The 27791-nt window shown below is 33.7% G+C and overlaps 1 protein-coding gene across 1 annotated transcript; it reads left to right on the top strand.

Moving 5' to 3' along the window:
• The first annotated feature begins 51 nt into the window (after positions 1-51).
• LOC149415488 (cilia- and flagella-associated protein 61-like) lies at positions 52-27367 on the top strand. Its single transcript, XM_089642225.1, has 25 exons — positions 52-59; positions 361-521; positions 1791-1932; positions 2737-2872; positions 4506-4625; positions 4981-5363; positions 6923-7002; positions 7781-7898; positions 10357-10468; positions 10611-10681; positions 12030-12218; positions 12553-12766; positions 14611-14771; positions 16446-16571; positions 16674-16742; positions 19032-19315; positions 19982-20136; positions 21085-21145; positions 21257-21426; positions 21848-21851; positions 22453-22529; positions 23773-23943; positions 24864-24980; positions 26650-26721; positions 27206-27367. The coding sequence occupies exons 1-25, from the start codon at positions 52-54 to the stop codon at positions 27365-27367; spliced, it is 3363 nt and encodes a 1120-aa protein (XP_089498351.1).
• The last annotated feature ends 424 nt before the right edge of the window (positions 27368-27791 follow it).

The following is a 27791-nucleotide window of genomic DNA, read 5'->3' on the forward strand; positions in this document are numbered from 1 at the left end:
TTGGTTTTCTTGTCTTGGATTTATTTCCCAACAGTCCTGCAATGCCACAGCATGACTGGGTAAAATGGATTCATAGTCTGTACAAGTAAGTTTCATTAATTGATGTGTAAATAGTTATTACATATTGGTTGCTAACATTCATAACTGATTTTATTTTATACCTACAAATTAATAATGTTTCGGTCTCAGGCTTATAATTTAATAATGATGTGTTATATCTAAAATAATATGTATTCTTTATAAAACTTTTATTCTTTTGGTGTTGCCACATTTAAACTGCTTAAAAAACTACCATTCTTTTTAAGTACCCAAATATTAGTTAAAAGTAGGTACCCTCCTAATTTATTGTTTTTATTTTAGCTTACGAAATTGCACACCACGTAATACCCTTTTTGTGCACATGTTGTGGTGGGATAGATCCTTCAACAGAGTAATCCTAAGGGCAATTATGGAATCTGTTTTCAGAAGTGATCCGTTTTTACAATATATTGTTTTTGTAATGCCCCAGGAGTCCCCACCATGTAATGCCCAATCTATGCGGGCCGAATAATTGCTCAGAATCTCTGCGGTCTGCCAAAATATAGAAATCTTCCTAATATCCATAGACAATTTCAATGTGCACAATAGTGCACAAATAGTGTGTTAAGTCTAAGTTAAAATTCAACTTATACATTTTTTCAAGGAAGAACATAATTTGTATTCAATATTAATGTTCATACAGTGTTCTTGATTATTTTAATCCTGTCCATTTTTTTTAATGAAAAAATATGAAAGATGCTGTTCAATACCTGGTAATAAGGAACTCCAGTCCATTTTTTATTATTATTTTTTACATATTGATTGTGATGACGTCTGTGACCTTGAGAAAAAATTACACGCCAAAAATTGTAGTCATCTAAAAAGTTGCATTTTTATTTTTGTTTTTATAGTCAGTTTTAATAGTTATTTTAATTGTAATTTTAGTTTTAGTTTTTCAGTGTCCGTTCATCAATTCAGTACTAAACTGAGAATGGACTCATAATATAGTTGTTCTATTTCCTTTTGTATTGCAGTGTGATATGTGATTTAAGCAGTGTTAGAAAGAGGTAACAACACACTTTGTATTTGCATCTAAAAGCTTACCATACACTTCCAAATAATTGTAATATATTGTAAAAAGTCATTGACTGTAAAATTTTACATATTTGCGAAAGATCTCTCCGCGCATTTGAAACCAGGAAGGCAGGAAAAATTAAAAATTAAATTTAAAAAAATCACAATTCTGGTGAAATGACTTCCCACATTTTTTTTTTAAATCTGGCTGAATAAATAAAATAAATTTTTCAAAATCAGTTTACGAGGCAGCGGATGAAATTACCTAAACCAAATCTGTCTTAAATTTTCAATTCCTGATACAAATGTACAAATTTCATTGACAAAGGTACGATCGAAACCGAAATCTGTGTTTCCTTTCTGAAACAATAATTTCTGTGATCGCTAAAACTGCAAGAATGTTAAAACTCGTCTTAACAGTTCACAGAGAAAAACTGAGAGAACATACAATTTAAGCCATAATATTTTTCACTGGAGTTCCTTATTATATTTACATTAATTTGGACATCTGAGTGCATCCATTTCATATCATTGTTCACAGTATTGACAGCAAAATTGGTAACATTATTTATAAGATTTAGAAGTATTTTTTTCATTAAAGATTCGAGGCAGTTTATCGGCCCAGCTAAATAAATTATCTTATTGATTTTTATACAGTATTGTTTAACCAGTGTAATATGGAATGATTATATCCGCAGCTGTGGTCTCAAATGACAAATCTCTGAGTGATATTCTCTTGAGAGTAAATCAAAAGGGACACTATGACAACGAAAACTTTGAATATTTGTATGTGGCAATACGAAAAAGGTTTTGCAAAAAGTTAAAAGTTAGAAGGGCCGTGTAAGTATCATACAATATTTATTTTGTGCATTTAGTCCGTCAAGAAAGTCTAGAAAAATTGGAGGCCTCAGCGATTGTTTAAATGGCAACACCAAGATGGTTCAACGAAAAGATAATGTAAAAAAAGAAATATAAAATAACTTTAAAAAAAGCTATGGCCCATATGAATATTTTAAACAACAACATACAACAGTGTTCAGAATTTAGAGGTAATTCCTGAAAAAAGTTGATTCTTCATAATATTTTAAGGAAATTTTATAGTCAAACTTATTATTTTTAGCGAGATGTTTTTAAAATGTATACTTCAAAGAAGTAATTTATTATCAATATGAAAATTATGTGGATGAAACCACTTTTAGCAATAAAAAAAGTTATGTCATTTTCCTGTCCAATGGCAGTCTGTCAGATTCGGAAGTTGAACATAACCTCACATTTGAATATAATAAACTTTGTTCTAAAATCAGTGTTGCCATGGTGATGATAATTTTTGCTAGTTTTTTTTAACGGACTAAGGACGGGTTGTTTCGGAGAATTTGAACAATTCATCAAATTTCAACGTTCATTTTTGGGTTCTGTGAAAGACTTATTCAAGTTCTGTTTTTATATCATTGTAGGCTAGTTGCTTGACAAAACTGAAATAAAAACAGAACTTGAAAAAATCTTTCACAGAACTTGAAAATGAATGTTGAAATTTGATGAATTGTTCAGATTCTCCGAAACAACCCGTCCTAAGTATTTTTAATGCTTTTAAGAATGCTTTAGATCAAATTGTGTCATGACTTTGGGATTTTTTCGAATTTAAAGGGAAGAAGACAACGATGATCTGGTGGCAATTATAAATCAGCAATCAGAGCGGCCAAAACATTTATATGGAGATTTTTATATCAGTGAACTAATCGCCCATCCACAGGGCTCAGAAAGGGTTATATTAGTGGGAGAGGTTGTGATTTAGAAATAATCTTAGGCCAGCCGTACACCTTCCAAGTATAATTATTGAGCTGACGACTTGCGCACATATACTTGAACGACCTTATAACCACACACATTCAGGTATTTATACTTGTGCGGTGTCAGTGTTGACGAACAAAAGACAAAGGTGTTGGTGCTGTTCGGTGCCATCAATTTTATCAATGGCGTCCACTGACGAACCTTTGGCTGTCATTGAACTAATTTTAGATATTATAAAAGCCAAAAGGGCGGACCTATTGTTTGGTGTAAAGACTGCTGGATAAAAAGAAAACTGTATTAATATATAAATTTAATCAGCTTAGAAAGACTGGCGCAATTTTGAAAATTAACAGAAGTTCAAGTACACTTGTGCAAATTCATGATTTTTACCACACTTGTGCAAGACTTGTACAAATTTGTACAATATTTATCGTACATATGTTCAAGTATACCCACTAGTCTCTGCTCAATTGTACTTGAAGGTGTATGGCCAGCCTTACATAGTCAAATAAATTACTTCTCATGTTGCTTTTAATGCAAAAAGTACAACAAGTGTATTGTATTTGAATATTTGAAAAGTTTTTTCAGTTCAAACATTTTTTTATAACATTGTTTCACAGAATTTGAACAATTAGTCAAAATTCAAAGTTAATCCGCCCCGGGAACCATTGGATAACCAACACCTCTGCTATAGGTCACCACACGTGGTCACTACGTTTGTCCGGGTCCTGGCGGCGGTTGCCCGCCCACCTACTGCGTGGCGGACCGGATCGGGAGAGACTGGTTGAGACTTTTGACCTCTCCGGCTTGACTCTCTCGGAATATCGCCTTGCACCACAGTGGGAGGGACGGACTCCATGACTCCTGGACACACTGATTTTCCTTACCAACCATACTTTTTCCATTTACTTACTTCCTCTCCTACCTTTCCTAAAAAGACCCTCCACACAATGTCCCAAAAGATGACATAGGCCCTGGGGGAATTATTTTCCTTAGTATCTCCTGAGTGGAGCTAATGTAAAAAAATGATAATATTCAAGTTTTGTGAAAGTCCTAATCAAGTTTTGGTATTTCATTATGGACAAGTTGTTTCTCAGAACTGAAATAAAAACAGAACTTGAAAATTAACTTTGAAATTTGATAAGTTGTTCAAATTCTGTGAAACTTCTGGCCCTTTGTGTGTTCTTATTATTTTAGCTGAAGTCCCCGGCGTTGCCTGAGCTTTACAGAGTTTTTCAAAATGAGACCTAAACAGTTACCTTACTTTGAAGGTCAAGTGTGCAAAACTTCATCAAACTCGGAATAAAACTGTAGATTTGTGTAAAAATCAAATAAACACCGCCAGCTCACTGTCGCAAAAATCTGCTTTGTATAAATAGATTAGCTTTATTTAAATTTCATTGGTATTCTCTTTTTTGAAGTTGAATAACAAGCTTGAAATGAACTGTGTACAGGCAATGCAACTGTATGAGTACCTAGTTCGCATCATCATTCGCTATAATACCTATAACTATTGTTAATCTTCTAAAATATATTGTATTATTCAGTAATAACTATAGTTACATGTCTTTTTGTGGTTATTTCTATGGTTAATCTTTTATTTTATGAGTTAACTATAATTTTAGAACGAAAATGGGCCTGTTGGAGTGATGATTATTAATACACAAATAAACTATGGAAAGCTCAATGAAAACTTTGAATTGAGGCCGTTTCGGGGTCTTAGGAAGCTATTATCGAGATCTAAGGTACATCAGAATCATTTTAATGAGAGTAGTGGCGTACTATATTGAAGGACTACTGTGGGGTACAACGAATTAAACCATTTAGAATCAGTTTTAAGCTCTATCAATGGGCACAGATGCATTCAAACGTGCACTCTTTAATGATTTGCTTGTACATAGTCTACCGTACAAAATGTAGATTTAAGATTCGTTTATCTCAGAAATTGTGGATAATATGCTATAATGTTGCACTTTGAACATTCCCTAATGCTCATATTATGTTTTTATTATTTATTTCTGTGTTAATTTTAGTAAAAAGTTATTTAAAAAAATCTTGTATTGGCTGGAGTCACAATTTAAAATACGTTTTACTTTGTAGGAAGACACAATAACTACTAGGGAGTCGTCAAATTATCCAGATGTGCAAGAAAACGTTTCCAGTTCAAAGATATATTCGAGCCCTACAAATGAAAACGACCAAGTCTCTGAGAAGGAACACGAGGCTGTTTGTTTAAAAAAGAAAAATCAATCCCACGGCATTCAGCATGGCATTCATCATGGCTTCAAGAAACTCTCCCACATTAGACAAGTGCTGGCAGACGACAATAAGCGGACTTCTGACTGTTTGGTTCAGAGTAGCAGCGAGTCTTCTGACTTCGATGAGGAGGATGAGGACTCAGAGGATGACTATGATATAGTCAACGTGGATGAGAATTTTTTCATTAAGATAGACCACTTTTTGGATGATATTTTACACATTGGGTTAGTATTTGTGGAATACACATATTAGCTATTGGTATTAGTGCAGAATTTCAACTGGTACTTGAAGATCCGATACGTCCAGTAATCCGGTACTATCTGAGTCAAAGTTGAGTGTGAAAAAACAATTGTCATTTTGGTTAACAATAGAAAAACTTGCATTGCTTACAACAGTTGATTCCGCTTAATTGGTATGTCAGTTTATTGGACAGCTGATTATTTGGGAAAAAACTCAAGGAACAGAAACCAAATGGTGAAGGGAGGGGATGCGCCAGGCTAGGAGAGTTCCGAGTTCATTCCACAGTGATTCGGTAGACTTCATCCAAGCTGGTTGTTCGCCGTCTGCTGATATTCGCAGAAGCAATACACTGCCGAGCGTGTAAGAAGTAATTTTTATGGTTTCTGTTATACACTCCATCACTGTCATTGGCATTCCTTTTCGTGTTCAACAGCTGTTTTAAGCAAGTATGTCGAAAAGCGTCTTCGCTCTTTCGCACACACTAAATAATAATAGTTAAAAATGAGACAAATGGTGCCGTGCCATTTCGTTGTGATTGTAAAAGCGCGCCAATATAGGTACACACGTACATTATTGAACGGAATTCGAATAAAATATTGCCAGATGGGTTTTAAAACTTTGACAAAGGATAAAACAGTGGTGACATGTGGTGAAAATATGAATAGTAAATTTTTTATTAAAAAAAAATATTAGTGGACAGCAAAGTGCACATAAGATTTTTTACTCCAAATATGCTAAGGAATAGCTGGTTAAAGTTTGTCGGGTACGTGCCGATACACCCTGTATACATTTTTTTTAAAATTTGTGACTATATTACATTTTTATCTCATATTGTCATTGCGCTTGCAAAAATGGCTATATGCAAAAACGACTATGTGCTAAAAGGCAAAATTTCAACAAAACGTTTTTAAAAAAATCAAGGAATCGGATACAATGTGCGTAAGTTTAACCGTTATCGCACAAAAGTCTTTCAAACATCGTTTTTTGAAAACTGGGAAGTTTTTTGCTACCCCTGCATAAAATTAATAAAACTCACAAAGCCAGTCTTACAAGCGCTACACCGATATTTACATTTATGTACCAGTAGTAAGTCATAATTATATTTCTTTTTGTAAAGAAATATTTTACCAAACTTTATGAAGTTTAAAAACACATTTGAGAGAACTCAAATAAACGCAATATATATATAAAAAAGTTCAATAATTATACCTTATACTTGTCTTATTTAGGACAAAATTTTTGGGCCCGGTGAGTCCAAATCAAACGGAATTGTCTCTGCTCATATAATACATTTGTACTAAATACACATAAACGTACAAACCCTTTGCAAAATACTACTGTTATTCCAGTTTTATATATCATTCCCTTAAATCAGCAATTCCAGTGGGTAAGCCGGCACCGTCACGTTTTATTCAGTGCCAGATATTATATATATTATGCAAGATTCTACTGTAAAGTGTATATTTAAAAATATAAATTACTAATATTTTAAAGTTAGACAATAATGTGAAAAAAATTAAAAATATAAATAATATTCTTTCAGGCAGAAACGTATTTCACGGTTGAAGGTTATGGAAGATGAAGATTCATCTTTTATTTCTCTTTACGAAAAGCTTAAATCTGGTAATAATTAACAAATAACCCTGTTTTAGAAATAAGTAACTTTGTTAAATTATATTCAATGGCCAGATACTCCACGTAACCGTTCCCAACTAGCAATTAAATAAATATTTTACCATCAGTTACCGATCGATTCGGCCGCGGTTCAGTTTCGGTTTTGGCCAAAAATTTACTGTAGCCGACTCCTGCATCAGTGATGTGTCAGATTGCATTCGGCTTTACTCGGTATGCCTCAATAATCTCATATAAATTATTTTAAATGAAGTTGTTAAAAAAAATTGTCCAGGCGCACACAAGCAACTTTAGTTGCTGTGACAGTTGACAACTTTTAAAAATCCATACAAATTCAAAAACGTCTGTCTCCCTAGTGTTTCATCAAAAAATTTGTGTCGGCGATCATTAAGTCAAATAATAATTAGTTATTGTATGGCATCTAACATAAATATTATTATATCACGATTGATTTCATACACTTTATTGTGCCCTTTTGTCTGCTTAATTATTTATTTGGTAGTTGGGAACGGCTTGCATACATTGTGTGACGGAGTCTGGACGAAGCTAATGAAATGCTTAAACGTTGTGCCATCACTTTATTTAAGTTTATATCAGCTATGAGAAGGTAGGGCTGTGCAAAAAATGGTTGGCATGCTGCTATGAATGAAAGTGGTACATATTAACAAAGTTGAAATGTTTTTTTTATAAATCAATATACTTAATTTGCTTTATCATGTTGTTATGCCTACCTTATATCTGTTTCTATCATGACATATTTTCGTTTCAGTTGATATCCCATCATTTGAATCGTCTTACATTGACGAAGAGCAATCTGTTGAATCCTTTATGGGGAGAAACGCTTTTATAATAGAAATATTTGCCATGGACGAGAATTTCGACGAAAGGTTACGACTCATCATAAAAATAAACATGTCACCTTAGGAAAACGATACTGCTGTAAATGCTAAAAATTAAACTTTACATTAGAGTTGAAAAATGATTGCAAATTTTGTAAAATTTTTTGTGAATTTCAGCCCAGTGGTAGTAAAATCTCCGTACAACTTTGAATTGTTATAAATTATTGAAGAAGAAAAAAGTTAACAATTTAAATGAATAATAAAAAGTTTTAATGTGATTTAATTAATTAGCTAGTGGTAGTTACAGCAGTATTGGTTTCCTGTGAAAATCAAATGTACTAGTTTCGGTTGTTTGTGATGTGAATCCCGCCTGAAATTATTCACGTTCAATGAACTATTAATTTTGATAATTGGATCTGATTGTGGAACAATCAGATCCAATACAAGATACAAGTGATAAAGAAGGTAGGTAGGTACCAATATTAATTAATTTTAATGAATTAATTCATTATTAATTATGTACTTGAAATGTGTGTTTCTTTTGCTAAATTTTTTGACAGATGATTTTTCATGTTTTAGTAGGTACATTATTCATTCATAAGGTAAATTTCTGCAGTCTATAGTTTTGGGTCCAAAACTATCCTATATTTCAAGCTGGACCAACCATACACATTCACAAGATTTCATTGAAATCGGTCAGGCGGTTTTGGAGATTAGCGTGTACGAACACAGTGACACGTGATTTTTATATATTAAGATTATAAAAAAAATTGAAAATATTAGTTTTTGAAAGCCAATAATCCAAGGCAAATATTTTACAAATACGTTTAGCTTCACAGATCTTACAATTATAATATCCCGTGGTTCTTCGCGGGTCTTGCGTTAGTATTAGGTAATCCAGAAGAAGTAAACAATTACCGACCCATATCAGTCATCTCAAATATAGCAAAAATTTTTGAAAAAATAGTTAAAAAAAGAATGAGCCAATTTATAAAATGCAATGGTATAATTAATAAAAACCAGTTCGGTTTTATGGAAGGGAGAAGCACACAGGATGCAATTGCAAAATTGAGTAGCCTAGTATATAATTCTTTAGATAAATCATTAAAATGCCTTGGAATTTTCATAGATCTCAAAAAAGCATTTGATAGCATATCACATGACAAACTTATAAGTAAATTAAGAAACATTGGATTAAATAGTACAGCTCTAGAATGGGTAAAAAGTTACCTTTCCAAACGACCTCAAGTAGTAAAAAATAACAATGTGCTTAGCTTGCCAAAAACTAGTCAATTCGTCATACCGCAAGGTACAGTTCTGGGTCCGTTACTGTTTATCATCTATGTTAATGACATATTCATACAAAAACTAAACGGGAAAATAATATTGAATGCTGATGACACTGTCATAATAATCGAAGGTACGGATTGGAATACTGTTAATAACTTGGCAAATGCTGATATTAATATACTGAAAATTTGGTTCGATAAAAATCTTCTCTCCTTAACCACAGAAAAAACAAAATTTATCCCATTTTCAATCAATAAATTTAAATCAGAACCAGAGTTAAACATTATAATACACCAACGCACATGTGGCAGAACTAACTGCAATCAAACTTGTCCTATCCTTAGTCCAACATCCAAAATCAAATATCTTGGTGTATATATAGATCAATATTTTAAATGGAAAACACATATTTGTGAACTCGTCAAAAGGATTAGGAAATTTATTTATATATTTATAAGACTTAGACTAGAAAACCTAAAAAGAGTGTACTATGCGATTGTTCAATCTATATTACAATATGGTATTATTGGTTGGGGAGGAACATATAATACAATTTTGAACCCACTTAAAGTAGTTCAAAGATTGGTAATCAAAGTAATTTTGAAAAAACCGTCAAAATTTTCAACCGAAATTCTTTTTACAATTTTCAAAGTACCTACAGTAGACAAAATGTATAAAAAATATTCAATACTTCAAATTTACAAAGAAATACAGTCAAATACTCATAACTTGCAATTCAATACATCAGCAAGATACCAGAAAACTATTAAAATCCCAAAATTTAACACTAAGCTCATTCAAAATACCTATCTTTATCTAGGCATAATTTATTTTAATAACCTTCCATTAAATTTAAAAAATATCGAAAACATTCAGGAATTTCACCTTAAATTAAAAAATTACCTTAAACTATTATAAGTCCAAAATACGTTCACTACTTACATCTAGAAGTAATATTGTTTAAATCTTGTGTTGTTTCTTAATAATTTATTTACCATAACTAACATGTACATAATTGAACTAGAATTCCCTCACCAAACACAAGAGCATTGTCTCTTTATGGTGAGGAAAGGCTACTTTAATTTCTATTGTTTTATATCTTGTTAATATCCTGTATTTATCCATGTAAATTTTTTTTTTTTTTCAAATATTAAATAATTTTTTTTTTATTATTTAATTAATCATGATAGAAATATTTAATGCAGTATTATTTCAGGTGTGGGTATGACATCTTGGAGGCTTCATTTGAAGTGTACCCTGACCTAGAATATTGCATCATTTCGATTCCTTCTAATATAAGAACTTTTCCATTACTGGACCATTTTGTCGTAAGTCACATTTGATAACTTGCTTCTTCATAAATCAACAAAAATTTTTGCATATAAGCGTTGCTTATTTTCATTGAGACAACTATTTATTAACAAAAGTGATGCAGCAATCTAATCTTTTCCCTAAATTGTTTGCTTATAGTTTATTCCCCTGAGATCAACTGCCAATTATGATCACTGTTTGTACATCCTTCATAGAAATAACATTCGCAGGTAGGTTCATGAAATATTAGTGCTTAATTTTAACTGATTACAAAATATTATATTTATCACAAAAATCTTATTTGAGCATCAAAATCAAGCATCAATAATTGGCTTCCATTCATAGTCCTGTCCATAGGTCAAGCCTCTCACCCAGCCTTTGAAGTTGGTTCACCCAACTTTGCCTGGGACGGACCACAGGACGTCTTCTCTCTGGATAATTGCACTCAGTATTTTCATTGGAAGTCGATTATCCAAGATTCTTAGTGCATTTTTAAAAATGATAATGAATTATATTTAAAGAGTAAATAACGACAGTAAAATTAGTTTTCGATATCTCTAAAAATACAAAGTTATGAGCTTTAAAAATTATAATTATACTTGGATGACTTGTGCAAAATCATGGAAGTTAAAAATGGCACCGAAACCAAAATTATCAGAAAAGATCGGAGAGCATTGGTTTTTACTTTTGTTGGACTTTAATGAGCTAATTTGTCTCCTAAGATATTATAATTTATAGAATCAGGTGGGGAGTTTGATTATGAAAATACTCATTGGTGGGCCAAATTAGCCTGTCGTCCCACGGGTCGGTAAGCAATCCACCTAAACCGAGTGCTGTAAGACCCTGCGCAGGAAATTGCAAAACAGTTTTGAAAGCGACATAAAGTCATTAAAAGTGGTGAAAAAACCTTACCTAACATAACCTATTTAATCTAGTTTTTTTAGTCACTTTTCAAAAGTGTGTTGAATTCCACTGTCCTGAGATTGTTCTGATTACCCCTTTGAGCAACATGAATCCTCAAATGTATTCTCTCGTTCACCATTTCGGTTGTTTCATAGAAATTGAACAATTCATCAAAATTTCAAAGTTGATTTTGAAGTACTGTGAAGGTTCTAATCAAGTTCTGTTCCTATCACAGTTTTGTAAAACAACTGGCCAATAATTAAATAATAACATAACTTGAATAGAACCTTCACAGAAAATCAACTTTGAAATTTGATGAATTGTTCAAATTTTGTGAAACAATCCATCCTAACTCTAAAATCTATTATTTTAGGAACCAAACATTATGTAGGTTAATTACTTTGATGCTCATTTAAATAGTTTCTGTGAATGATATTAATAATACCAAAAATTATATTAAAAAAGAATTTTAATATGTAGAACTCCATTTTAATTTAAAGTTTTTTTTTTCACATTATCAATAATATTATTGTGCAATTTATAAAAACAGTTTATAACTTGGTTATGAATAAACGTTTTTATATAATAATATTATGGAATATATAAAAGAAAAACTTGAAAAAAGGAAAACGAAAAAATGTTAAATAACCACACATATTTCTGATTTCTATCCAGTGAGTTGACTGTTCGAGAAGCAGACTTCACTGACATCGCCCAGGTTGACACATTTCTAAGAAACCTGCCAGGTCAAAGAGTATTAACGAAAGATTTTGCATCAATAGTGTCTTACGAAGAAGAGACGAAGGGACGATCTGCATATGTTATGGTCTCGGAAGAAAAAATTATAGCATTTTCAATTTTAGAGTGAGTACTTACGTCTAGTCAACCCAGATTACCAAATTAGTAAGAAAAAATGCCATTTTCCTCATGGTGTGAATGAAGAAAATAATTTAAAATTGTAATATAAAAGTTCTCTTGGCTTAAATACATGGGACGATACTCTCAGAGATCCTGGTGAGAGACCACCGTTCGTAATAGAAGCGTTGTTTAAAATGGTTTTTGCCATGTTTAGTAACTAGATATGAATAGTTACTTCCCACCTCTCCCTCTTTCCCATTTTCCAGCTGGAAGCAGATGGAACTTAATATTATAAACACATGCACATCAAATTTAAAATATGTTTCTACCATTTTTGTAGTGAAAATGACGACTTCAATTACATCCGCCAGAACTTTGAGTCCTTTGCGAATGTGATCTCGTCCCCCCGTGGCTACCTGTCGGCGGCCACCCTCCGGCAGGTGGTGCTGGCCCCGCAGTTCCAGCCGGCCTCGCGCTTCTTCATGAGGGAGGTGCTGCGCCTCTCCATGACCCATGAAATATTCTGGCCGTATATGATTCACAACTATAAAACAGTAAATATACATTCACACATCTTCTCCCCCCGTCCTTGGGACGGGGAGCCATCGCAACGACCAGGCGCCTCCAGGGGTCCCTGTCCTGCTCTAATTCAGCGGCCTATGTCCATAGCCGGTCCAGCAAACTCTCTCTTCAGCTCGCACAGCTTCTGGAGAAGTTTCTCCATCATCAATACCAGCCCTCAATAAAGTAGCAGCTGCTTCTGCTAACTGCACTGAAGTAACACCATTAGAGACAAGGTAACCCTGGTTAACGGCAAATGTATATCAGGCACGGTCCCTCCATACATGCTATGGATTTGCAGCATCCCTTGTATTTTAGATTAAAAAGCTTATTTTTTCTAGCCGTAAACAGCAATATGACACGACGCATGGAGCGAATCGAAATGCATATACATTCTCAATGCTCGAATATGTTTGTATAAACGCACAATGGGTAAGTACACACACACGCACATACTAACAACAGCGTCTCAGATTCTCTGCGTTTAACACAGACAACAACAAAACGTACTGCCACGGATCGAGTCGTATGCTCGAATACCTATGAACCGCGTACACACATACCAGCAACAGTTATATGCTATCTTGTTCCCATATGCACAAATGTATATTCACTCCCGCCTGCCTAGGCCTTTCAAAGCCAAATACATATTTGACTAAAGCATCTAACATGCAAAACAAGACGTTAATGCTCATGCATATGATGCACATAATAGCGTACCGAGTAATCCATAATCAAGTGGATTGTATTTAGTTATTTTGTTTGGCTTGAATTACTAAAATGATTGAAACATTGATTAGCCTTCATTTAGTTATTGAATTAATTTAATTTAGAATCTGTAATTGATGTTGCGGAGTGTAAAGGATTTATAAAGCTAATTTGAAATACTATTTTTGCCAGTAATTGCATCTTGTTTGTGGGCTAGTCTGTATATTTGATAGTAAATAATAAATACCTACTTATTGTCCACAGTCCCTTCTACAAAAAGTCACCAACTGCTACTGATATACATTTATTGTATGAAACAGTCAATTCTGTTTTCACGCAGTCTTTTTTTTTGGAGAGTTTTAAATAAGACCATCAATAATAATATGTATCCGTACTTGCTACTTAGAATTAAGTTGCGACATATTATGCGTTATACAATCCTCCTCCCATTTTCATATAAATTGTACTGTCTTTTTTTACATGGTATTTTGTAGATCATATTTACCGTGTAAATCGATTATAAAACAGCTATGTACTATAATCTACTGTTATTTTTACTAGTTGAATGCACAAGATCAAGCTCTATAATTCCAGAGGTTACATTTTAAGTACAAATTTCATAATAAAAACAATTTTTACTTAATACTTGTTAGTTTCGCTGGTTCAATACTTTCCATTCATTGCGGGCGCGATGAAAATAAAGATATTGAGTTGCCTAGTAATGCAGGGATTAGGAAGGAAAGGGGTGAGACATTCCACAGGCTTACCTGGGTCTGATTTGGGTGGTCACAGTATGCACATTAATATTATTGTCTTTCAAATACATATGATATAATGATACACAGGTTGACTGCACTATAATTCACTGAATGCACTATAGTTCACTGCTTTCGCTGTTTGGACTCTTTCCCAGTATCAGTAAGAGAGCAATGTATTTGAAATGTCAAAATTGGTATTATAATCTTTGCATATTAGATAGGTACTATAATATTTGGGTCGAATAAGTGTAACTTTTTTCGTTCTCTAGCCAACGTTGGGAAGAAACATCATGTCGATGATTTCGGAATTCTTGCCTTTAGTACCCAGGCACTTGATGGACTATAATCCGGAGCATTTTGCCACTTATAAGAGACATCCGATGCCCCGGCGGATGGAGGAAATAGCGCAGGTGTCCATGTCTTTTATCAACCTCCCGGTCTGCAGCTTTCCTAAGATACAAGTTAACATGAACATAGTCATAGTAGGAGCGAGTAATCTTGCATTTGATTTTTTGGAAGCCTTGTTATTTGGGTAAGTTTTAGAATGTTATTTACATATATATATGCAGACCAGAAAACTCTGGTTTTGACAAGGGGCGCCAAATTTTTACTTGCACCAGGCGCTGTTTGGCTCAGGGCCGTCCCTGTGTTACCTATCTACCAGGATATGTAATGATTTCAATTCAATTTCAATTCAATTCAATTCAATTCAATTCAATTCAATTTGTTTATTCCTTTAAAAACATTACAAAATTACATTTTATTTCGTTTTTAAGTACATTTGTAAAATGGTATTACATAATAGTTAGCGGTGTATAAACTATACCAGCATCAATAGAGCTTGCCTTTTAAAGGCAGCTTCACCGATGCTAAATATGTCGATATCCGAATTAATTCTGTTCAACAGCAAGACTGCTCTCCCCACCGGCATGACCTGCAGGCAAGTTGGTCCTGCAGGCCGGGAGATAAAACAGTCTATGCTGTCGGTGACGGAGATAACCATCAGGAACATAGAGACTAATACTCTCCATGATAGTCGGATTTTCAAACCATCCACGAATCAGTTTGAAAAAGTGTGATACAATATGCACATCTCTTCTGACCCGTAGATGGTTCATACCGAGCATGCCCAAGAGAAAGTCAGTAGGATAGAGCCACGGGTAGTACCCATACTCCCTCAGGTAGAGGAATCTCAGAAATTTCTTCTGCGCTCTCTCCAACATGAGGGAATACTTCACCTGATGTGGGCTCCAAACCACCGACCCACTCTCAAGCCTACTCCTAACCAACGCAATGTATAGCACTTGGAGAACCCGGGTGTCTCTAAAATTCTTCGCAGTGCGTAGGACGAAGCCCAGCATTTTCAGTGAAGCACTACACGTCATTTCGATATGAGTATGAAATGTCAGCCTACTATCAAACATGATGCCAAGATCTTTCATAGTGGAGACACGTTTTAAACTTCGGGCATTCATGGTATACCGGTAAAACCAAGTATGACTTGCCCGTGTGAAAGAAAGAATGAAACATTTAGAAACATTGAATTCGATCCGATTCCGTTTACTCCAGTCAACAATTCTATTAATGATTCCCCAGTATATAGTTTTTGGTTGATTTGCAATAAATTTACTTCCAAATGGCTTTTCTTAAATTCCAGTTCTTTCCGTCAAAGCCCTTTTTCTGTTTTTTTTTTTTTAAATTTAAAAGTTCTGAGAATAGGAATAAATGTCACGAAATACTCCAACTATATGCATTTCTCATCCTTAACTTTCATAATAAAAAAAAATTATGTCCCAATGCTGTTAAGTTGTCGCGATACATTTTTTCAATGAAATATGTGGGAGTTTCTAAAAAATATTAAAAAATACTGTATTTCTTGCTCTCAAAAACAAATACTAAAATGTAGATAATATAGGGTTTTCCAATAAGAGGTGTTATTTTATTATGTATATAAATTGAATGAATTATGTAAAAAAATGACAGCTTCAAAAGTAACATCTACCGAAATAGCGGGCTATTCAAAATAGTAATAAAAAAATAAAAAACACCTCTTATTGGAAAACCCTATATATGATACAAAACATGCACACATTAAACTTTCAATGGCTATAATGTAATGTTACCAACTTATAATGTAATGTTGGCACTCTCGAAATACTTATCATGCAAATCAAAGATGAAAAATACAGGAAAGTTTTTTTTTTAGCCCATCTTCTGCATATTTGACATTCAACAATATAACTCTACTATCTAAGAACGGACTCCCATTTGTGCAGGATAGTTTAAAGGCTGCCAACACTATGCTGGTCACACATGATCACACCGATAGAAGGTTTTTTACTTTTAATTAACATAAATTGTTAAATATAATATACATAGGTATGTATGTACATATGAATATCTTATAAATTATTGTTGTGTTGTATTTTTACAGAATTTTCAATACAACTCCATTTCAAGCCTATATAAACGTTGTTACTGATACAATGATTTTGATTAAAAGGTATGTTTAAGAATAAAGATACCCAACTGAAAAATACACAAAGTTTGTATTTTTAATTAGTAGATATTAACCTTTCCTTATCTGTGGTGTGTATTTACTACACATTGCTTCTAATAACTTTAATAACTCTATAAATATACTAAATTCTGTGTTCAGATTTAAGGTATTTCTCCGTTATATATTTATGCACTGAATTAAAAAAATAATATTTTTCATAGTTTTCAAATTCAATTAAAAATCAGAGATTTTTGTTAAAAATCGGGATCAAATACATCAATACAATCAACCGTGTGACACTGCTACGCGAAGAGTGTACGAGGAAATGATATGCTATTGATGTCTCGCTTTAGTTCGCTATGCGGGAACATGAGAAATCCACACGTTAACAGTTGTATTCAATTTAGACCATCGATACCTACGACCGCATAGCATCCAGTGCCAGTCGGTCGCGGGCCGTCGTTAGATATGGACTCCTCGCACGTTTTTTTGGCATCTGCCGATGGTTTTTTCATGTCTTCAGCAATTAAATTACAATTATTATCACTTTTGATATAAAATATAATAAACATAAGCGACTAGCTATGGAATATTCATATTTTTCCGATATTAAATCGCTTATTTTGAGATGTGTATTGACACAGCACCGGAACCCGTGGATTTTTTTAGCACAGTAAGGGAAAGGTTAATTACTTATTTATGAATCTTAATGTTTGTTGAACAAGACTAACCAATTTTGTAGAAAAAATATCTATTGCTAAGTTAAATTAGTAGAATAAAACTCGAGAAAAAAATGTTTTTTCCTTGGTCGAGAAATTGTGAATTGCAAATCCGAGACCCTCCACTTACCGGGCAAGTGCTTTAAACCACTGAGCTATCCATAAATAAACCACTCACTAGATCGATATCTTTGGGCTTTTGATATGAAACAAATAGGTCCTAAAAAAACCATAGATATGCCAAACGATTTAACGTTCTTATTCAAAATACTTAACTCTAAATTCGACTGTTGTGAACTCCTGCAACTTATAAACATACATACACCCACAGTAACAACACGACAAAATAAAATATTCTACAGCAGCACACAAAAGCGTAACTACATTGCCCACTCTCCGATACAACGACTTCACACCATGGGAAATCATTACTTGGGTGATGTTGACATATTCAATACCAACTTGGCAAGTTTTGTGGATCATTTAAAACATTTATTTCAACAATACTCCTAAACACATCATGTAAACCTACAAATATCTGTAATTTTCTGTTTTTGTTTCTTGTGTTTGTATGACTTGTTGCATAGCTTTTATCAAATGTAATTTTATTCTTATTTTGTATGTTTCATAGTATCCATCAACTTAAAATTATATGTACTACCAACCATGTAAAAGCCCTCTGGGCGTTAAATAAAAAATAAAAAAATATATATATATAGACAGTAAAATTCTCATTCGGAGCCTACTTATTAAAAACTCTGAAAGTTTATTCCATATATTGGTGGATATAGTTAGGCAATCATATGACGTCAATATATTTCAGTTCCGATTTTCACTCGGAGTTATACTCCCCTGGGGCTATCGGAACAACCACTTGAATAATACAAAACATGAAAAATTGGTTACCTACCTATTTGCAATTCTCAGCGCGTAAAAATGTTTTCTGGATAGCTCAGAGGTTTAGAACAGTAGCATCGCTGGATGATGCGATATTTACCACATTTCTTGGGAGATTTACTATAACATATGTTTTTTGTCATTTCTATATGTGAAAATGTGTTTGAAAAAACCAAGATGATGAGTTTCTCCACACTAGCAAGCAATTTATTGAAAAAGTACAAAATATTTTTCCCATGTTCACTTCTTTCTCTCCCCAACAAGACCCTACACACAGCACATCCAAAGATGACATAGGCCTGAGGGAGATTGTTTTTTTGTGAGGAACGAAATTATTTTTTTTCTTGTTTATATATTGAACAACTTATAATGAACATCTGAACATTTCACAGAAATAAGTTATTTAAATAAGGTATTTAGTCAGAATTAATTTGTTGTTTACATTCGCTAAACACCTTAAAATTTTACAGCTATATAATGTGTACATTATTAGGTATATTTTAGCTGAAGTTAATTAGAAATGTTAGCATTTAATTAGTGTAGAAGAGCTGCATTTTTAATTTTTCTCAATTTATAATAACTCAAATATTCGGTTAAAACCACAGATTGATACTTTTACTGGAATTTCCACACTAGTGCCGAATTGCATTTAAATATCATATATATTCTTTTTAAGGGCCGATAAAGAAATCGTAGTGAGTGGAAACAAAATTCTGAGTTATGATCTGTTGTTCCTGTTTTGCGGGGCACAATACCAACATCCAGAATACATGAAGGAGTTGATCGGAAAAGGAAAACCAGGTTCCGAATGCAGACACACCGAGAACTCTATATTCAGCTCTTCGTCCTCGGACAACATATCCATTCCCAGGAGACCTTATAATTTATTCATCATTAATGATATCATTGACGCCAATTTGTCCTTGAATTGTCTGCAAGGAATGATTGATGGTCCTAAATGTGAGTAGAATGAAATTATTTCATGTGTTCATTTTGTCGAGCTCGTAAAAGAGTTCTAATTTTAAATTATAAAGTGCTACAATATATACCTTATAAAGAACAAATTAAGTCCAATAAATAATGAAGAAGAGAAAGGAGGGGGTTCAATTTATTTATTGTTTAAATTGCTTTAAATGGCAACACGAAGACGGTTCAAAAGTAAAAGCATGTGTCTTTTTAAAGCACTATGGTTCAGATGCACGTTATATTATGCCTTATTATATTTTATAATAAGGCATAATATTATATTATACCTTACTAATGGAGATAATTCTGCACCACATTTTTAGTTCATTTTATATTAAAATTGATTTTATTCTAATTTTTTAAATGCTTTGTTAGCGAAATAATTGCATAGAAAAGTTTTTTTAATAATTTTGAAATGTACCTCCATATCAAAGAAGTCATTCGTTAGATATTAAATAAAAATCTAAACAACTTTGTAAAATGAATGAGTTCCACCATTTTTTCCTATGAAATTCGTGAGTTGAGTATAAATAACTTCAATTACCCGGTGTTGCCATAATAATGAAAAAAAATTGTTCTACTTTCTATTGGTATTGCTATTTGGTATTGTGCTATTTTTATTAAATGTGACTATCTGTATGATGCTAAATTTGATTACAGATCTGATAATTGTGTATGGAACTACCCTTGATGCTTATGGTTGCATACAAGCTCTGCTGGAGTTTGGAGTACCGGGTCCTTGTATTGCTTTTGTGGAACCTTTTCCTTCCTTGGAGGATGGCGTTCAACAAGTATCCTTCTTCAATAATGAATATGTAAGTCTCTGAATGAATAACACTAAATTCATCTAATATATATTATAAAAAGAAACCCGTGTTTCCCTACCTGCCTAATTTTCTTCACAACCAGCCACTGCCACCGGCCGGTGGTTATGGTGGTAGATAGCCCTTGGTGTCACATCGAAAGAAAGAGAGTTTGTGGGGGTGGCTAAGCGTGGGTGGGAGTGGGTTATGGGAAGGCTGCGAATACTTTCCGAACCGATTGTGTCGGTGAGTCTGGAAGGTTTCAGAAAGTTAATGAAGGATCTCAAATGCTCTAGAAGGTTCTGGAAGGAGAAAGTTTATGAAGCTTCTATAAGGTTCCAAACTAAGTGGCGGAGTGTGTCGGTGAGTCTAGAAGGTTCGAGAATGCTCTTGAAAGTTCTGGAAGGAGCCACAGCAACACGTGGCGGTGTACAGCTAGTATAAACATATTCTAACATCTTTTAACTTAGCATAACTCAACTTAACCTGGCCTAACCAAATCTGTTCTTGCTGGGTCTTACCCATCCCAACCAAGCCTTACCTTTAACATCTGTGGCCGAGTGCTTTTGGTCCTTGACTCCAGATCCAGAGGTCTTGCATTCAAAAGCTTTGTTAATATTGAATAGAATAGTTGCTTAAGCTAGCTTTAGCTATCTTTAGTTACCAGATCTGAATATCCAACCAGCCACTCCTTCAGCCTCCCAACATTCCTTTAATGGCAATTTTATATAGTCCCAGGCTTTAGACAAATATAACTCTTGTGCGGTATCACAAAAGCAATGATCGCTGATCTGTTTTCTTTTCCTTTGTTTTCTTTAGGTTGATGAAGCGGTGCGTCATAAAATTTTGGAGAAAAAAGTTCAGATTTACAGCAAATATTACTACCACTCCTGGCAATATTGTAAAAAATCAAATACAATATATTCTGTCAGCTTTATATCTTATTATAAAATGTTGGAGTTGAATTGTGTTGCCATGTTTTACTACGGACCCAAAGGAGTTGATATAAACACCTTTCTAGGTAATAATTATTATTTTAGGACCACATTGACTGTCTCAACGTTCCTACGTACAATGTAGGATGTGTGATAGATGTTTTTGTTTTAATAGGATTTTTAAAATTGTATTATAGCCATCAGTGAGTGTGGACTGGTTTACAATGAGAGACTTATAATAAACTCTTATTTCCAAACAAATGACACGAATATCTTTGCTGCTGGACCACTGACAAAATATTCGCAAAAATACAACGCTGCACAATTTGACCACAAGCATTACTCGTCCTGCGAGATTGGCTTCAGGGTATGTATTTTCATACATTGTTTTTAATACCTTACCAAATAGGGCAAAACATTATATTCTTTGGCTTTTGGTGCGTCGAGACTTGTTGCACGTCCTCCTCATTCGTCCATCATCAGAGCAGGTAGTCAAAGAACGCAATGCTATTGACCGTGAGAATCTTAAATTATGTTATGTGACTTAAAACAAACTACTGTATTATAACATACAAACATATTACTTTAGGCAGGTTTATTTGAACTTTTGTCATATTATTTGACATTGCCATCATTGCAAGGGTCGAGAATCGGCAGCTAACGAGAACCATTTTTAAAGTAGTAGCAAAAGTTCAAAATGGTGCTGCTTGCTAATGTGATGACAATGCCAAATGTGACTGGGATTCAAACAACTAGACCTAAGCTAACTGTCTGATTTTGTCTTTTAGCTTGGTGAATTAATCCTTTTCAATTTGAATCCGTTTTCAAACAAATGTTCCTTCAAAAACGAAGAACTTTATCTCAGTGGAAACATTGCCGGAGCCTTTAACAGCTACAAAGCAAATGCTAGCAATGCCAGGATCAATGAGTCCAGCTTTTCCATAATGTCTATCAAGAGTATATTAATTAAATGTCCAAGCGATTTGTAAGTTCACTTTTTCCTTACTTACTAAGCCCCTTTCCTTACTTTTTTAATCCCTTAGGAGCCAAAGCCCTGCATTTGCAGTGTTGAAGAATTGTGCCCACGCAGGTCACGAAATACTGCAGTTGCAGTGTCGACCTTATTCATTAATTTTGCCTTTGGATATTACTTCTAATGGGATTGTTAAATACAATAATCAAAATGTCTTAACAAAATATTAGTTATTAGTAATTTTTATGTATTGAATCTTGTTTCCGGCTCCTGCGGGTTAATAATATAGTTATATTAAATACCTATGCATAAAATAATAATTTAAATATATATTTTTTTTTTTCAGTAATATCTTTACTAAAAACTCTGACTATCCTTTCAAGCCAAAGTTTAATTTGGTAAATGTGTGTGTGTTGCCAGGGGGATTTAATTACTTAAATATATCTGCGCCCGGGCCATTCATACCACTTGAATTAGCAATGACGAGGGATGATTTTGTGAGTAAACAACTACATATATTGAAAGAGATTAACTTATATGTCCCAGACAAGTATACTCGTGGAAGGTCCCATACCCTTTTTTATGCTCCAAAAGCGAGGACTTCTGCCTATCAGAACGCCCCAGTCAACAGAGCGACTGAACTGCTCAACGAGTCTGCATTGACCATCGACATTTTTAACGTAACCTACAGGCAGTTTAACAATTATCTTTTGACGTATGTCACAAAGTAGTGAAACTGACCTTTTTATGTGTTTTGCTATACTTTTTGTCTAATTTGTAATCTTCTCCATAATGTATTGGTGAATAACCGTTTTACGGAGAACATGAAAAAATAAATAAATAAATAAATATACTATTTTACACAGATTCTTTAAGACGAGTACAAAATGTAAATTAAATTGTTTGGTACCATAATAATTAAATGCTTGTTGCCAAGTCTTCGCCACTGGATTACAGTAAAACTTGATACAATCTTTATAGGTGGTCGAGAGAAGAACTAATGAACCGACAAAAAATATTTTAAATTCATAGATTTCTAGCAATGCCATGACAAGTTACCGTGATTGGTACCTAAAAAATGACTAAACCTTCTTAATCTCTTATATCTGTTTATGTTGTAGAGTTCATAAAACTCATTTTTAAATGAAAAAAAGTATTCATATGCCCTTATGGGGTCGAGAGATGATCAATGTCAATCGACAATGTGCATTGAAGTGCGTTTGATGGAACTTTAACTGACCCGTTAATACCCTCTTGCTCTGTGGATGTCGGCGGAAACATAACCTATAATGTGCAATCGCAATATAATGCAATTATGTAACAATAAAACAAATCTCATTCTGCGCTGAAACTGAATTCCAAAGGGTTCTATTATAAATAGAGCTATTTAACGAACAATGTCATCACGGCGCTACATCCCCGTGTGGAATTTGGTGTCCACAAATGTTCACTACTGACTGCGGTCCTTCGCCATTCGCCCTTAGCCCTCAGTTCTTCCCGTCCTGTACCAATCCCCCTCCAAGCAGTCCAGCCACCCCTTCCTGGGTCTGCCTCTCGGGCGCTTCCACCGGAGCACAAACTCGGTGATAGCCTTTGGTTTCCTATCACCTGGTATTCATTCCTCTTGTGCAGCCCATCACAGTCTTTGGGACCTACAGAACCTTAGAATGATCTCATGAACTATAAGGTTTCAAGTTCCTTTTAACAATAATTTTTTTGCTAATTTTTTTATGTTTTCAGGGACGAGTTCTGATTACCAAGCTGAATGGATATTTCAGGATTCATCTGAATGATCAAAACATAATAAAAGCAATAACATGTCTCACTGAGGACCCTCTGGATCTTCACAACCTGAATTGTCTTTGGGGAAGAGATGAACAGATCCTCAACAGAATGTTATTCAGATACGAGGTCTTGTCACATTTAAAATTATAAGTTACTACCTAACCCAAGATAAATGCTTTTATTAATGCCGTAAAATTACACGGAATTTCGAGAGGACAACTCAATCTCTTTATTGCTAGTTGACCCTTCAATTTCTGTTTCACAAACCAATTGTCTAATATATTTGACACTGAAGTCATGCTGCAAACTTTAGTGAAAACGGTTAAATAATATAGAACTCTAAAGTATTAAAGGACAATATTTGCGCAAAAATGTATGATAATTATTTAAACTACCATAACACTCATAAACTCTCAACTTCCAACGAACCCGAAAACTGTTGGCAAAATATTAATAATGATTTGTTATGATTATCCTGGATCATCTCCCTCTAAACAATGCTTAACAAAGCAATATTAATGTAAGTCAAGAATTCACATCTTAAATTCCTATAATATTTTGTATGCGGTGAATTTATAAAACTAATAAATTAGTACTCGAGAAACGGTTTTATCGCGTGCTCTATCCCTGGTACAACAAACTTGAGTCCGACCTATACTACCATATTTATTACATACCATATTTCTATGGAACATTAAGGCAGTACCTAATGCGATTGCGCAGATCACAAATTCCGGCCATCATTTGAAATACATAATAATTAGGTTCTGCCGAGCAAATCACCCAGTTTGCAAAAATTATCAACAGATGCCAGTAATTAATTATATATCACAAAACATGTAATAAACTTGCAGCTAAAATATGAACTCGATTGCTAATATTAAAAGTAATCATTGTAAAATATAATTCGTCTAAAAAATAGGTAGGGCAAATACCCGACAACCCACGATTTCCCCAGCAGTTTAGAATGTCTGTAGATAAAATGATATTTTGAATTATGCAGATTAAGCAAATAATTAATTCTATCATATTTATTTTCTTTACAGAAAAACCAGATCCATGATTTCTATGCATACTTCAGACAGCCTTGGGCATACGCGATCTACCACGACAAGTTTGAACAGCTGCTGCACAAGCTAAAAGAAATGTTCTATAGTAAAATGGTACTAATAGTATATATAACTATTTTATCACGATCACAGCTTTAGCAATAATTAGTCGCCTGTAATATCAATACAAATTGAAAATATCCCCCGTGTAAAAATACATGTCGCCAACGGGAATTGAACCCGTACCTTCTGATGTCCGGTCAGGTGCTCTGAACCACTGAGCTATGTCGGCTTATTTCCAACCCGCCAAATAATTTAACATATACAAATAAAGTATATATTATATATAGTATATATTTAAATAAAGTTGGTTGTTTACAGGTGAAAAAAAATATGATAAGGGGCCGATCAAGTATTACGTAAGCAGTTTTATTACAATTATTTACCCCCTCTTCCCCCTTGTCACCAAAAGTAAGCAAAGCTCTTACTCCCCCCCCCCCTCCCATGCTTACGTAAAAATTGGTACCTATATGCATTTTTCTGTTAATGTATTCTGTTTTTTAAGCGAGTACCTAAACGTATTAATTATTTGTGGGAATCCCCGAATATGTATTCGGTTGTCAAACATAGACAATGTGTGGGTTGCCAATGTGTAAAAAAAAAATAACTACTGCTGAGCAGTGCTGACGTAATCACTATCTCGACCCCCCCACCCCCCCATGTCATCAAAAATAAGCAAAGCAAAGACCTCCCTGCCCCCCTATAGTGCTTACATAATACTTGAACGGCCCCTAAGCAGTAATTGTTGATTGAGGTACTAGTACTAGAGGTATTTTAAATTATTTAGCGGGTTGGAAATAAGCCGACATAGCTCAGTGGTTCAGAGCATCTGACCGGACATCAGAAGGCACGGGTTCAATTCCCGTTGGCGGCATTTATTTTTACTAGGGAGATATTTACAATTTGTATTGATATTTCAGGTGACTAATTATTGCTTATAATTATTTGTTATCCTTTGTGCTATGCATAAAACCTTGTCTTAAAAACATTAGTTTATCATTAAAAATAATCACAGCTTTAGTTGTTGATGAAATTTTTTTTAAATTCCTTCATAAAAAACTACCAAAACACGCCAATAGCATTTCCATCATTCATATACGGATGTCATTTGCCTTATGAGAAGAGGTTGTTTTTATGACTCATTCTTGTGTGCAATATCTTGGTTGCTGAATGACTTACTTTACTCTTTTTTTTTAAACTTTATATTTCCTACAGTATGGGTCTCTTCAAGACTCAGGTTCACCCTTTCCTCTCCTAAGTGATTCTCCACACAGCATCACCAAATTTGACACACAATTACATCCTCATATGGAAAATGTTGTGATGTGGAAGAATGTGAGACGAATAGGATAGTTTAAGAATAGTTTAAAAGTACCCGTCTATTTACATTTGATTTAAAACTATTACTTTATGCATTGTTAGTTGCATATTTGATTATTGGGATGTTTGGTTCACTCATCCGCCACCAGAGGTGATGATCTCGCCTCCGTCGGCCAAGTGGGGAACCACTCCAGCTGCTCCAGTCTCGATCGGTGAGGAAGGGATGGACTGGACCTTCTTGTCTCCCGCAAGGAGCACAGAATTCCAACGGCCGGACTGGAATCAAAATTTGTTACAAAACCTTGCCGGCTATTGTTATTTATTTCTTGCTGACTGAATATATTTGTTTTATTTATATGTAAAAATTTCCGTAAAAAAAAAGACAAATTTCTTTTTGTTATAGAGTGGGGACTTCCAAGGAATTACAAATAAAGATTTGTTAAAAATGATGAGATCTAGAAGTGATGTTACTGAAGTAAATATTTTAATTTAATTTAGTTTTTTTAGATTATTACAATGACACGGCTAAATAATAAGTAAACTTCAGGTAAAATACTTTCTTTGTTATTCTGTCGACGGATATCCAGAAGTGTTCCTCAGAACTAGTGATAACATCCAATGTTGTATAACTTTGGAATCCAGTTTGCATTAGCTAATTGGCATGTATAAAATATCAAATACTGTAGAATAGTTATAATACCTTCTGACATATCCCATACATTGTGATGGCAGTACACTAGACTAACATCTCTTAGCAGCATGAGTTGTGAGGCTTGGTTTTCTTTTCATGGATTTTATGCATGATTATGACATGATATACTAGTGCCTCCAGGGGTCAATACAAGTAGATATTTCCAATATTTTACTGGAGTTGGAAGTACATATTATTATTTTGCGGGACATTTGGTAATAAGTACACATCTCTAATAGATCTCATCTCTAATATTGTTAATTTTCAGATGCCGTCATTGTTTGACAGACATATGATTCGGAGGAAGACAGAGCTCATAGATTTCAAGCACATTATAACTTCTGAGCTGATTGACTTTATCCAACAACGGGATGAATTCTTGCCCATGTATGCTCACCCTAATGTAGTGAGAGATATGCTTGGAATATAAACAAAATATTTTACCTTGAATTTTGAACATTTTAATAAAACTCATTTTGGAATCATAAACGCCTATTTAATTATTTATAATAATCCCTATGAAGTATATTTACAAAACATTTATAAGAAGGAAACTGTTTTTACTTACAATGTAATGGTGAATTTATAACATTTTGTGATTACATATATATTTTAGTTCTCTTGATGACATGTATGTGTATATATGTAATGTATAGCTAGCTATTGACCAAGAACAAGTTTAGTTTAGTTTGTGTCTGTACTGAGAATTTACAAAACTGAATGTCTAAAATATTTCAAATCTGTTCTTTATAACAAATCAACAATCGATTTGATATGTATGTTTTATTTTACCATTAGAAATTTATCTAAATCTTTAAATTACTATTTTATACATTTATTTTAAAGTCTTTGTT

Source organism: Hesperophylax consimilis, chromosome 18 (genome assembly GCF_061612785.1).
Source record: "Hesperophylax consimilis isolate HC1 chromosome 18, BYU_Hcon_1.0, whole genome shotgun sequence".
Taxonomy (NCBI): Eukaryota; Metazoa; Arthropoda; class Insecta; order Trichoptera; family Limnephilidae; genus Hesperophylax; species Hesperophylax consimilis.

Bases quoted from the DNA above. Each gene is read 5' to 3' on its own strand.
- LOC149415488 (XM_089642225.1), top strand. The intron at 19,316-19,981 runs GTGAGTAGAATG...ATTTGATTACAG, and splicing joins AATGATTGATGGTCCTAAAT to ATCTGATAATTGTGTATGGA. The intron at 22,530-23,772 runs GTGAGTAAACAA...TTATGTTTTCAG, and splicing joins CAATGACGAGGGATGATTTT to GGACGAGTTCTGATTACCAA.